Source organism: Uloborus diversus, chromosome 7 (assembly GCF_026930045.1).
Source record: "Uloborus diversus isolate 005 chromosome 7, Udiv.v.3.1, whole genome shotgun sequence".
Classification (NCBI taxonomy): Eukaryota; Metazoa; Arthropoda; class Arachnida; order Araneae; family Uloboridae; genus Uloborus; species Uloborus diversus.
The window spans coordinates 102,147,014-102,162,044 of NC_072737.1; the positions used below are offsets into that span (position 1 = coordinate 102,147,014).

General features: G+C 32.2%; 1 protein-coding gene across 2 annotated transcripts in view; it reads right to left on the reverse strand.

The window, feature by feature from the left end:
• Positions 1-15,031, reverse strand: part of LOC129225959 (vacuolar protein sorting-associated protein 41 homolog) — a 67,133-nt gene that overhangs the window by 24,397 nt on the left and 27,705 nt on the right. For both annotated transcript variants that reach the window (XM_054860515.1, XM_054860516.1), the window contains 3 exons: positions 10,892-11,064; positions 5,166-5,251; positions 3,672-3,804 (listed from right to left, as the gene is read on the reverse strand). In XM_054860515.1, the coding sequence (XP_054716490.1) occupies positions 3,672-3,804; positions 5,166-5,251; positions 10,892-11,064 (392 nt within the window). The remainder of the gene's footprint in view (positions 1-3,671; positions 3,805-5,165; positions 5,252-10,891; positions 11,065-15,031) is intronic.

Genomic DNA, 15,031 nt, shown 5'->3' on the forward strand with positions numbered 1-15,031 from the left:
CTATCATAAAAATTTCAATCCGCTAATCTTAATTCTTGGATTGACAATTGAAACTCTTAGTAATTTTCGCACTAATGCATACTTGAACCAAGTGTGGAACTTCGTGACAGAACTTTCCATAACAATTTTTACTGGATGCCAATGTAGAAGAGGTGACAAAACCCACATGAAGTTTTAGTCAAAATATTAAATCAATATTTTGAATAAAATGATCGATTCAGTTTCTCAAGAAATTGAGGCAGGATTTGATGAGATACATTTATCATTGGTCTTAATTTCCATATTATGTAGGTCGGTTATAGAAAACGAAAAAGAAAATATTACACTTATGAGTAATAGCATGAGGGAAGAGGAATTGTTTTTTGAATTGCTACTATCCTTTTTAATGACGCAAAATAAATACTAGTCCAATTAAAAAAGCTTTCTTAGTTATTTTAAGAGCGGAATTTGAAGAAAATGTGTTTTTTGACATAATTTTGTTGCTTTCATTGTTTTTTGACTGTTTCAAACAGGTCAGTCATTTGACAAATGACTTTTGCGATTAAATTGAAAAAAAAAATGTAAATAAAACACAAATTAACACGAAAATACAGCATATAGCTATTTCAAGGCTACAATGGAGCCTCTTCCTCAAGGCAAAAAACTCAGTACACAACCAGAAAGCTGTGGGAGAACTGAACGTCAACCAATTTTGACTTTTGTATCTCGGAGGTTAGAGAATTACCTTCGAAGCGCAATGAGGCAAGCAAAACCTTCATCTTTAGCTGTACTGGCAATAAAGCAAAACACTGGATATTGATTAAATATAATTCTCTGTTCTTCATGACTCCAAAAATAGCAGATTAAAACTTTGCCAAAAAATAAAAACTAGTACCGAGATATTTTGTGAGATTACTTATTACAAAACAAATTTAATGCATTAGTCGCAAAAAAATTAATTGTTCTTAACAAACCTAATTATTCTTAACATTAAAACCATTATATTATCACTTCTTGTCAACCAATAAGTATTTATACCGTACTTAGGAAAGTCATGTTCGAGAAACTCGACCCCCCAAACGAAATGCTGAAATGCCGCCCCTGCCGCCAGCTCATTCAATTCCAGCCGAAGACAAACGCAGATATTTGTACAATAAAGCTAAGTAAAATTATGACAATAAATGCAAAAAAAATTAAAATGAAAAATTTGCAGATACTGCAGTTTTGTTTACCTTATCAGGACAGTTCATTGTTTCTCATTCTCTTTAAAGTCATGAATCAACAAAAATTAAAATTTTTTTTTTGCATAACATTATTTTAAACAACACATAGGGGAGGGGGCAAGATGACAAATGCCTTATTTTTTACATTTTCCATTAGTCAGCAACATCAACTGGATACTACTGGCTTTCCTATCCGTTGTTCGTTCATATATCCTATAGAGACGCTGAAATCCCCATATTTGTGTTAGTTTTGGAGCTCTGATTGTTTACCGTTGCTATGTTATTACTTTTATGCATGTGTAAATAAGCTCTGCTACAGATACGATTTCTTGTGTCTCTTTAGTATTTATGAGTAACTTAGTTTAAATCCTACCTATTACCATGAACAAATGTCAATTAATCGACTTCCCCTACGGCAACGGGGGACAAATCCCTTAAAACAAGCAGTCCAGGGGGGGGGGGCATGATGACGGGCTGAAACGCGGGGCAAGATGACGAGCATCTTGCCCTGTGTTTCAGAATTTATTAAACTATGTTGTCCAATCTATTAAATCCTGTAAACACTTATTTGTCTATGTGACAAATAAGTGTTTGTCCACGCGACTTAGCGCTTCTATCTCTTCTGGGGATAAACGACGCATTGAATCAAGGGAGGTGTTGTTTGAAAGCGGGTGACCAGAGGTTATTTATAAACTAGTTAACCAAATGATTAGTTGACTGAATGAAACCAAGCAAAGAATCTCCTGCTCTGTGAATTATTGACGATCATAAATCTCACATAACTTTGCAAGCTATCTTATGTTGCAGTGAGAAAAACATTATCATGGTTGGGCTGATGATGTGTCATTTGTCAGCTCCTGATGCGTCATTTTTCTGCCTCTGTCTGACAACTTCATTGTCATTCCTCTAGGAAAAACTATCACAGACAAAAATATTATTCCTCAACCCCCATAGGGCCGTTTGCATCACTGGGTTTTTGGTTTTGAACATTAATTAGACTAACAGTATTGTCGACAGAGTGGGAAATGCTAGACTTGCTTATGTTTTATATAAAAACTGTGCGGAAACTAAAGATCATTGAAAAGATAATGACCATATAGGGCTACAAAAAATTAAAAGGAAAATTCTACTGGTATCAATTCAGAGTACAATTTGTAAATGATTGTAATGATTGTAACATGAGCTGTTAACCGAAATTTTTGATTGAAAAATGAAACCTACAATAAGATAAGAGGAAATGTGCATTTTCTATTGTAAGGGCTCATTCATTAATTACGTAAGGATGATTTTGGTAAATTTTGGGCCCCCCTCCCCCATGTAAGGGTACGGAAGATATCTCAACTCCCACCCCCTATTCTTACGTAAGATTCCATTTCGTTTTTCAAAATAATAAGATAATGAATCTTGCATACTTGGAATAGAAATTAAATTCAAAATTATTAAATTAAACCTTTTGCGTAAAGAAATATTTACTAAAAAGTTGGAATTTCGACTGAATGTTTTTCCAACATTTTTTTGGATATGATGTGATACTAATTAAAAATAAAACATGCCATTCATAGTCAGATTATTTAATTATATTTTACACTATTCATTCTTTGTAAAACAAATAAAAAACTGCTCAACTTAATACTTTTTTACCTCCCAGACGCAAATGAAATATACTCCCTGTCAAACCACTTGAGCGTGCGATTTCTAATGTAAAATATCGATTTGGAAAATATTACGCAAGAATGGGTTTGAACCCCTCCCCCCCTCAAGTAAGGATGTGTAGAGATTTTTCTACCCCCCCTTTCCCCTCGGGACCCTTACGTAATTAATGAATGACCCCTAAATATTCTTTGCATTTCCTTTCTCCTCTTTTTATAGCGGTTGTTTTCAAGAAAAACACAGCAAAACCTATTCCTTCTTTTTTCCTTAAAGTATGGAGAAGATTTCCGCGAATTGCTAATTTATTTTCTCTGAAAGTAGAAAAATTGGACTTTAAGTGAGTACACCAATATTAAACTATAAAACAAACTTTTTCAGGGTAGCACACAGAAAGCCAATTGGTGGAAAACCCCGTGATGACTTTCATGGTAGAAGTCGATACATTGCTTGTTGTAATTTCCAAAATGATACATCAAGTGTTGACATATACATTTATGATATCAAATGTTTGAGTAGAGGTTTGTCATGTAAAGTGAGTTTAATATATCTGATTTCTTCAAATAGAAAATTAAAATTTCTAAGAGAATTGAATACATAACATATTGCAATAAAAAAAACTCTTGAAAACTTAATAAAAATTATTTACAAAAATAGGGAAATATTCTTCAAATAATAGAAATAAAAGTAATTTACTTTCACAAGTTTATTACATTTTCATCTGAAGTGAAACACTGTCCCGAAAAACAACACATCCAAACATTTTAATATGTAAAAATGAAAAAGTTAAACAATTATAATAATTTCTGTAGAGATGCCTACCTAAATGATAATCATTACACCTGTATTCTTGATAGCCACGCAAGACAAGTGTATCACTGAGAATAGATGTATAACTTTCCCCATGAGATTCAAGTACTCGCAACTGAGGTCTTGATCCTATACTTACAGGCTCCTAAAATAAAAAGCATTACGTAAATGAGCAATTTTTGCCAAAATGAGAGAAACTGTAGTTTACAGTTACCTAACAAGAAATCCCACAGAGTAATAATCCTAGTTAAATCATTATACATACAAAACTCCTATAGGAAGGTTGGAGCTTAACTGATAATACTGCTTAATAAAACAGCAACCTTTTGCTTTGTTTTACAACAGCCTTTCAGAAACTAGCAATGAATTGATCTTCCAGGAAAAAATGTCATCCCATAGTAACTTCTTTCACAATATACAATAACAAATCTAATGTTACAAGATACAATTTGTAAATGCTGTGTGAAGAAAATAGCCTATTTTATCCTCAATTATTTTCTGCACATACTAAAGAATCTTGAAGTCCTAAAAATGTGAGTGTAATTTTCATCGGAAATTTGTGTTTAATCAAGTTGGATTTTTAAGTGTGTGCATACAGAGTTGGCACAAAGGTAATTTTCAATTTACTATCATGGTAAGTAATGAAGAACAAGTTGTAGAGCTGCCGTATGGCATGACGTCCTCTACGTCTGTGGAGCATGATTTATTTTCGGTCTAGAGCAGCAATTCTCAACTGGTGGTCAGGTGGACGGCATAGGCCCACAAAACAATTTGACTGGTCCCCCAGAGATTTTTGCTCATCCACGTTAAAAAATCTTCCATACTAAAGAAAAAAAAGAAGAAAACTCCACAGTAATAAAAATAATATCTGGTATGACATCTTACGTGAATTTTGTGATAAATTTTCGTACTTTTTATTGTTTTTTTAGCAAGGTTTATTATTTCTGTATAATTATTACAGTAAATTACTTATCGAATGCCTAACGTTTAAATATTTCCAATGGCTCTTTAACTCCAAGTAAAGTTTTACTTATACATTTACCAATTCCTTTATTATTATTATTACAGTTTAAAAAAAAGGGGGGGGGGAAGCTAAGTCATTCACCAGCCCATGAACAAAATTCATGTTTTTACCAGTCTGCAAATGCAAGTGTTTGTTTCTTAGTTGGGTGAAACAAAAAAGAAGAAAAAGAAAACATTTACCGGTCCTCAAATTATTTTTAAAACTCTCGGTCCTCAAATTATTTTTAAAACTCTCGCCGATCCGCTGATCAAAAGAGATTGAGAATTGCTATTCTAGAGGTAATGTGTTACCAGAATTAAATATCTCTCACTATTGTTTGTGCTTAAAAAGTTATAGTTCAGCAAAATCATTATCTTTATTTCCTTAATCACAAACTGCAAGGAGTAAACATTTTCAAAACTATAAAATTATTTAGTGATGTCATATTCATCACAGGTACATTTAAAAAGATTTGTTACACTCTAAAATATAAAAATTCATACTTCTGTTTTCTTCACTGTAAGTACAACTATTGCAGCTCCAAGAGATGAAATACCACATATATAAAAATCAGTATTGAAAATTGATGCTGCAAGAAAGAGAAAAAAGATTCTTTAAAACATAGAAAAGATCTATTTAAAATATTCATTTGCATTCATCTTTAATGATTTTATGCAAATAACAGGCCATATAAATAAAAGTCATCACTCAATTAATTTAATCTTATATGTTTAAGACCAAACTATACAACCTGAATGGTGAATTTAAAGCAAAAACATAATATAGTTGAACTTGGTTAATATGAAACGTCAAAAATATACGAATTTGTTCATATTAGCCATTATTCGTAATAACCGTGAATATGTAAAATGGGAAGAAAAAAATGCATGTTTATAATTTACTTTGTATGTATTTGTTATATAATGTAATACATTGCCAGCCATTTATGTCTAACGTTTCACTAACTGATAATGCTTTTCTTTTCATGCCACCCACTATTAGTTTGTAAAGCATTACCAGAGAAAGCAGCATTTAATTTGGAAGAAACATAAACTGTCAGGATAATTACTACAGATTTTTTTTCTTTCATGAACCAGAAAAGATAACAACATGAAATAACCTGCATTATTGGTGTTAGGGAAGAATAAAATATGTGGTATAGGCATTTTTATTGTGTGAAATGGCATTAACGATAACTGACGAACCTATTTGAAGAAAGGTGATAATAGAGCGGGGGAAAAGGACAGGTGGCAATACTCAAATGAAAAGATAAGATTATTCCTAAATAGACGAACAGTAAAACCTGTGAAGTTGACTATCCTTCTAAGTTGACCACCTGTCTTCGTTGACCGATTTTTTCAGGCACGGAATTAGCCCTTATCATTAAAATCAACCTTTGTAAGTTGACCACCTGTTTAAGTTGACCACTAAAGTAGTGCACCACAGGTGGTCAACTTACATAGGATTCACTGTACTTGCTCAAAGATAAACAGCAACAGTATGAGTTTTGGCGCTTTCATTCTAAGAATAGCAATAAGGGAAAGAATAGAAAGGGGAAAATCATCTTGGCGCCAACAATAGTCCAGCCTAGCCTAATGCAGTCTAGAGAACCTCTCTACCCTTGAGAGCTAACAAGCTTGAACTCGGGGACAATGAGAAAATACGTAGGGGGCTGCATTGACTGCAGACATTGTGAATTAAAATGTTCAGTGCCATAGTAAAAAAGGTAGAATATCTGTCACCACTTGATAACCAAAAATGGGTAGGAAGTTACCAAAAGGATTAGGAATGCATGGTGAGCTTTCTGCAATGACAAAAAAAAAGGGATTCAATTGGGAAATTTTTCCATGGAGAGGTCAGAAATGTTGGTTGTCTTAACCAAAATTTTCGTTCTATGCAATATCAGTGAAATTTTCAATGAAGTTCAGTAGCAAACTAAACTTAATCAACAAAATGTTTGTTTTAGCCATGATTTCGTATATTAACCGTGGTAGCATTAACAGAGTTCAACTGTATAGATTTAGTAACTGTATAGATTAGTTATATTTAGAGACAACTGTTATAGATTTAGATTCAACTGTATAGGAAAAAAATATTAAACAGGCATGAAAGAGCTAGTTGGAAAAAAAGCTGAATTCCATGTGGATTAAAAACTATTCTAATAAGAACAAGCACGATTTGAGACACATCAGGATGTTATTAAATGCATTACAATTAGTGATGTAAAATACCCGGGGATTTATTTTTAGGGGTAAATACCCAGGGTATATACCCGGGTAAATACCCAAAATGGGTAAATACCCGGGTATTTATTTCAAAAATTTATATTCATCTAAAATACTTTTCTGTATGTATTCCATTATGTATATATACAACCAACCATATACCAAACAATAAATTTTTGCCCAAAAATTGTATTTTGATCACATATTTAAAGAATTATTGTGTGAAACAGCTTAGCAATCTAATATGATATTCACATTAAATGTGTTGGATATGCCTAATCAATGTTGATAGTCAAATTTCAGATATAAAAAGCCATTATACAAAAAGAAAAAAGCTTAACTGGTTACAAAAAAAAAAAGCAAACATCAATTTTTTAAGGTCCTATTATTTTATAACCCAGTAATATGTCCCTGCATGACATCAAAATGTAACGAAATGTCGCTCAATTTATTATTACAATTTATTTACCTATATCTTATGCAGAAATTTCCTCCAAACTTAGTTCAATTGTTCAGGTGTATTCTGTATCACACACACATATATATACACACACACACATAATATACATAAACATTTAAAATTCATTTAAAATTTTTAATCTTTTATTTTAGGGTTTATGTTTAAAAAAGATAATAGTCACCTTTTAATACTACCTAAAAAATTTTTGCAAAATGCGCAATTACAAGGGGATTTACCCTGCCTTCGGATAAATACCCAAAAAAATATTTACCTTCCCACCCTACAGGGGAGCAAATGCAAATGAGCAAGGCAAAAGAAAAGAAAATTTTGCCTTTTTTTTTTTTTTTTTGTTTATTAATGTGAAAACTATTTCTATATTTTCCATGATATCACTTAAATATCAATAAAATAAATAACACCATAGTTTCTTAATAACTTCTCAGTTTATTCTTCCAAACATCCCTCATGCTTCCTTTTTTTTTCATTTTGGATATGACTAACCTAGATTGTGATTTTGAAATCCTGAAGTTCATAATGAATTGCTTATACTTCTCCAATTATGACATTGAAAAGAAAGGTTCTTTGGTTCACGATATGTTTCTTTCATGATTTCATCAAGTCTTCCAATAAAAAATATTATAAACTGTGTAATACATATGTATATATCAGTTTTACCAATTATTTCATATTTAGATTTAAAAAAAAAATTCTCATTTGCTTTTTTGCATTTTTTATTAAATACCCAGTTTTTGGGTATTTACCCAGGCCTTGGGTAAATACCCAGGTAAATACCCAAAAAATATTTACCTACCCGCTGGGTATTTACCCGATCCACATCACTAATTACAATGCATTACAGAAGAAAAATACTAAAAACTTCAAAGAAATGAATAACAAAAAAAAAAAAAAAGGAAAAAGTAAATGAAGAAAGACAATAAGAAATAAAACGAGCAGATTAAAAGTAGCATAAGTTAAATCAACTTTTAACTTCCAGAATGAGTGAAAATTTACAGGATACAAAGGAATTACAATCTCAAATGCAATATATAATTTTGGGCAACATATGTGTTTGCTGTTTTACAAAAAAAACCTTTAAACTGCTGGAAATTTGTTATTGATATCCCTCCCCTCTGCATTTTCAGTCACGATTTCTTACTGGATTTAGAAGTCTCAAACGTAGTCAGAAAGCCTTCAAAGATATTGGCGGCACCAGGCGTCGGCCATTGCGGACGGCCTCGCGTAGATAGGGGGCCTCACAAAATTCTCAGAAGTTTAAAGAAATTTCCATGTTTTCAATTGAAGGCTCCTATTAAATACAACAGACACAAAAGTAATCAAAATAGTGCGTGAAGGGGAAACTGCACAGATCCAGCTTTACCAAATGTGGGGCCTGATTGGAGAACTCTGTCGGGGCCTTTTAAAAAATCATTGTACAATTGAGCAGTGCCTGATTGTCGATTTTTCCGACACGGGCAAAGATTTGAAAATGTTGCAATTATTCCTCTCTCTTCAAATTTCTACATTACGATTCATTTAATTCTTTTGAAAAAAATTAATGAGTGAAATTTGTTTGAAAAAGAAATCTTTGAATTAAAAATATTCAATACTTAAAGCTTATTGATCAGCTAACTCTACTCCCCCCCCCCCCCCCCGCGTCCTATTTCTTTTCTTTTTTCTCTTTTTTCCTAGTTCGTCTAAAAATAAGAAAATATTCAAAATGCTGCTCCTTCGAACTCCCCCCCCCACACACACCGAAAGCAGTATGGAACATCTGAAATTTCGTTTCCAGATCTTCAATTTCGCAATATTTCCAGCTGAAAGCCCCCAAAGACTCAACAACATTAAAAATCGTTTGAAATCACGTTTTTGGCGCTTTAATTAAAAAAATTACGGAGCCTAATATTACAAAATATGGCCTTACAATCGCATTTTTGAGGCTTGAATTTCAGAAAATATTCCGGCAAGGGTCCCTATACCAAAATTATTTTATATCATAAGCACAGTTTGGTTTTTTAAACGACTCTAACAAAAAGTTTAAGTGGAATGGCTCCTGAATATAAAATATTGCTTTACGTTTTTAGAACCATATTTTTCAAAAATTTTCCGGGAACAGCTCCAGAACCTCCTGTCCGGTCAATCTTCAAAGTTTGTCTAAAGTTCTATTTTTGAAATTTCAATTTCGAGAACTTGCAGGGGGGGGGGGAGTTGATTTCGACCCATTTATAAAAAAAAGAATCCATCGGGGACAGTCTTTGACCCAAAAGTCATTTAATATGGCCTATAATTGCGTTTTCAAGGCTTCAACTTTTAGAAGTTTCCGCTGGGATCCCTGTATCTTTTTTCCCCTAACATCAGCAAACAGCACATAAAATGGCGTTTTTAAACTACAAATTTTCCAGGGGAGAGCCCCCAAAACTCCCTTTCTATCAGGTTGTTTTTTCAATTCAATGTGCTGCCCCCTCCCCCCCCCCCTCACCAAAAAAACTTCTTTTTGATTTTGCTACTAGTCACGAAAATTTGTCATAGTAATTAAGAAGTGAATTGGGAACTATAAGTGCCAAGTAAAAAAATCAATTCAATTATTTGTCTAAGAATATTTGATGCTTAAAAGTGTCCTCACAAAACTGCACCTCAGACGTCTACTTTTGCTCTCGCACCGCCACTGTTCAAAGAATAGCTAATTTCCTTGAAAATGTAGAAAACTCATGCTTGATAAAAATAAAACTTTTGAATGAATGAATAATAATAATCATTAGTATTACTAAAAGTAATAATTTTTGGAAGTAAACCGGTTTTATTTTGAAGAATTGGTTTGCTAAAATATTTATCTATTTATTATTATTGTTTTTTTTTTTTTTTTTTTTAAATAGCACGCTGCAGGAAAACCTAGTTGCAATGGGAAGGCTAAAATATAAATATAAAAATTCCAATCAAAGTAGCAGATAAACCAAATTAAATATTTAAATGGTACACACATCTGTGAAACTAAAACAATAGGTATTAAAAATTTCCAAGACATTACTGTATTTGTTAACCAGTTTTTAAAACAGGTTATAAATAAAAAAAATCAAGATAATTCAACTTAATAAAAATAGTTTTAAATGTCTACTGGCAGAGGGAGGTAAAAGCACAGTACCTACAGAAATAAAGTTTTGAGATATTTGCCCAGAGGGACATTTTGTATTTCATACTAACAGGGAAACGTTGAAATAGGGCATTTTTTCATGCTTTACATTCAGGGAAAGCAAAATAAGCAAGCTTCCACAATTAAGTTAAAATACAAAAGATGACAAAAAAAGAAAGAAAAACAAAAAGAAAAGAAAAATTTGCAAATACTCCGCTTTACATTCCCATGATAGACTTTTGATTTCTTAGTGCCTAATCTGGCATACCTCTAAAAGATATAAGCTATTACATTATACTTTGTCTTGCTAATCTAAAATGAAGGTTCCTAAAAAGAAGTAACTGTTGTGTCAACATAAAATTTTTATTTATTGCTTTTTAGTGAAAATATAGCTTTGATAAAAAAAAGTTACATCCTTACTTATCTTAACATAAAAGCGGGGTGGACCCCCCTGATCTTTTAAAGTTGTGAGAGACGCTCTAGGGCCCTCAGATGGCACAACTTGGCACACTTTAACAGTATTGGCCCACCCAATAAGAAGTGTTTTATCATCTTTCCAATGTAAATTGCAGCGATACAAATCACTTCTCAGCCTAAAATACAAGATTAAATTACATTCAAATACTTTTTTTTTTTACCAAAAGAATGTAATGTTGTCCGAATCAAATGTAACATAGAATAAATACATCACATTTCACATTATTTTAGGAGGTTCATGCAACATTAGTAAAAATATCAAATATGGTGCTTTACATATATTTTCTCAAAATCTTTTTCATGTTGAGTTAAGAACAGAATAAACTGCATCTTTGTTTGTAAATTTTTTAATGACACAATGAAAGTTAGAAAATTATAAAACTTAATTCACAAATCAAACAGTACATTAATTACACCTAGCTGCATTGCATGGTTTTGCACGGTCTACCTCGAAAATAAAAATTCTGTCAAGTGAAGCATGTCCAACAATCAGGCTTCAATTACAGAAAAAAAAAAATATTGTGAATTTCCCGTCATTATAATAATTCTTAAAGAAAGAAAACGGCAAATCAAAAATTCCCAAATAAATTAAATGCAATACCTAAAATCCAAAAGAAAAAAGATAAATTGTCAAGTAATAATCAAAAGGGAAATTTATCTCAAAACAAAAACAAAATTTTATTTAGTCATAGTCGAGAAAAAAAAAGTGGCAACCTTCTGAATTGTTTTCACACTAATTTAAAATGAAATTGCGCAAATGATAAATTTTCCACAAAAAATTTCTATTCCATTAGGCTTAATGATGCTTTTTAATTTTTTGCCGGTGATTTTACAGCCTTTTCTTATTTGCAATTCGAAGGAAATGAATGAACCTTATGGGTATTTTTCGCGGGCTTTCGAATGGTGCCAAAATTGAACTGGACGGATAATTATTTCGGATATGAAAAGCCATTTAATGCCATTTTCAGGTCTTAAAATTAAAATTCGAATGGTTCGGTACTTTTTTGGCATTTGAAAAACCCCCACATTCCTTCTCGGGTGCCCAAGTACCTTCCAGCCAAATCTGGTCCAGATTCAACTAAAACTGTGGATTCGTATGGGGAACATATAAACATACATATATATATATATATATATATATATATATATATATACACACATTCTTTGTTTTATTTATATAGATTAAGTATTCACTAAAAAACTATTCTAAACACAAAAACACTAAACACAAAAATTACAAGAAGTGGGGTAGAAATCTGCTATAAATCACAGAAATTGAACATCTAGTATTTTGTGCCCAAATTTTACGACTTAAAAAATTATTAAAACCTTACATAAAATCAAATTATTGAAACTTCAAGTACTAATTAATGGTAAGTAAGATAATCAACATCTTCATTTTCCTTTTCTGTGATTCCTTCCTTTTTACTGTTTTCATTTATTATTTCGGCTCTAAGGTAAAATTTTTACTTTTTTATTGCATTTATGTTCACACATTTGACTACTATTAACATTAATGTTCCTGCAACTGTTAACAGGCATTATCAAATCCTTAACTACATAAAAATGTTGTCTATGGAAAAACTTTTGAAACTATTAAATCCTACGCGTACATATTGGCTTGGTTTTTTTCAGAGCAAATGCTAGTTCATTTATAGTAATGATTTTCAATCTGTGGTACCCTAGTCTTAATCATTTTTATAGTTGCAGTATTAAAGAAAACTTCTAGATTCATTTCATTTTACCTAATATCATACTTGCCAACCTTTGAAGGAAAAAAAACAGGAGCTTTTACTAGAGGTATATAAGTGATTCATCATCAACATATCCTTGCTACAGAATGATTTAATTATGCTTTTAAATAACATGAATACCAAATTTAAAGTGAAATGAGGATTTTTGCAGATGTAAGCAAATTGGTAGCAGCAACTAAAATATACTGCAAAGGAAAAACTAAATAATAAAGGAGTGAATTTGCTTAAAGTTTCGTACATTCTCCAGCCTCTACCAGAAAAGTAGCTATAAAAATTTAATTACTAAAATCCGAAAAAAAAGGGGAAATCAATATATAATGAAAATACAATATAAATCAAGTAGGTATAGGGTAGCACATGTTAAAATAACTTCTAACATTAAAAATAATTGATATAATTTCAAGATGCAAAAGGATTGAAATCTGCTGCAATTTTCGGCAAAGCACTTGCTTCGTCGAACATGCAATGTGGAAAGCTTCTAAAAAATTAATTTTTACTAAATGAGTTATTAATTGGAAAAATTCTTATTCCCTGACATTGGTAGAGTAGAAAAGGGCGCCATCTATTGAGAAGAAAGTGAAACTTTTTGATGATTGACTGAAAAAACTGCAAAAACGGGAAATCGGGCGATGGAAGCAAAAAACGGGAGTCTCCCGTTAAAAGTTGGCAAGTATGTAATATGATTGTTGTAAAAATATTTCTATTGTCGGTGGTCGGCTTAGGATTCGGAAGGTGCCAAGTGGTCCTCAGTACCAAGTAGTCCCTCCTAAATATCGCGAAGACCCTGCCAAAAAAAGTGAAAAATACCCCTCAAAACACCCCTTACAATTTTAATGCACCATGACCTCCCCCCCCCAGTGGGCACCGCTAAATTTATAGTATATAGGGATGTGCCAGCTTAAACCCACTTTTGGAGCAATATCAGGCACAGGAAAATGGTGACTTTAAAGCAGCTTGGCTCAGGAAAATAGTGGATTAGGAGCAGTTTGGCTCACCAAAAAGTTTCTTTTGTAGAAACTTTAAGCATGAAAATAGTGTAATTGGAATGTCAACAATGTTGGTTTATGCTATTGATGAGATGTGCCCAATAAGTCTTCAGTGCAGTGTACATGCAAATTTGGCAAAGGAAGGTGACATTTTACAATTTCTTTAATACGTTTCGTGTTCTTCAAATATCGTGTTTGTCTTACGAGTCAACTACGAATTTTCTGTGATATTTGGGGGGTTTCGTCAAGATTATTTTGGGTTTTTAACTAAATGATTTACATAATGTAAATTGTGATATTTTCAGAATAAATGTTATTTATTTAAACTATTTGTGTATGTTCTATTTCTTACTAGCAGACTGCACGGCTTTTTGACGTTGGGCTCTGTATTCCCTTAATTTAGTTCAATGAACTTAAGGTAAAAACAGAAGACAAACCCCTAACCCCAACATACTTTGATAACATTTACATCTATGGTAACACCCCTCTTTCAGGGTCTCAATAATCCACAATACAAGAGCAGATTCTAATCTCATATTGTTTGCATTTGCTTAAACACTTCACGGTGAGCATAATATTAAAACTAAGGTCTGGACTGATACGGATTGCCTTCTCCTAACTTTTAATTATGCATATGAAAGATTCACTCTTACCTAATTGTTGTGCTACCTTTGACCCACTTTCTAGTTGTTCAAGCGTATCAAGATTCTTTAACTTTTCTTATATTGTCGCAAACTTCCGCATTTTGTTTTTTTCTTCAAACTTTAGATAAAACAGCATGCTTAGGTGCCACAATATTTCATCAACTTTCATATTTAGAATATATAAATGAAAAATGAGGAGTGGTGATACATACATTTATAAAGCTATGTTTATAGTATGGTGTGAGGGAACCTGCACAGTCAGTGATGCTGAAAGGATGATTCACAAAGTCAATGTTTAGTAGTCGATAACAAAGCCGAAACTTAGCATCAGAATTCCTTTCCAAATATTTTAATGTTGCGAGCGAGGAATTCGCCTTAGCACTAAAATTCGTTGCTCATGAAAAACTCGCATTATAGCCATTTCGCGTAGGTCGGATCTCGTTGTAGCAGGAGTCGACTGTATTATTATTTATTTTTTTCGCATATATGTTTATATACTGAACTGCAGTCGACTCCCGATTATCCGCGAGCAGTTTATCCGCGGGGCGGATTATCCGCGAATTGATCAACAATCACGAACATGTATTTTCACAGTAAAAAGCGAATACGAGTGGCTGTTTTTTTTTTTTTTTGAAAAATTGTAAATTTACACTGAGTTGTTTTTGCTTGATTGATTGATTTAATTTAATTTTATTATTA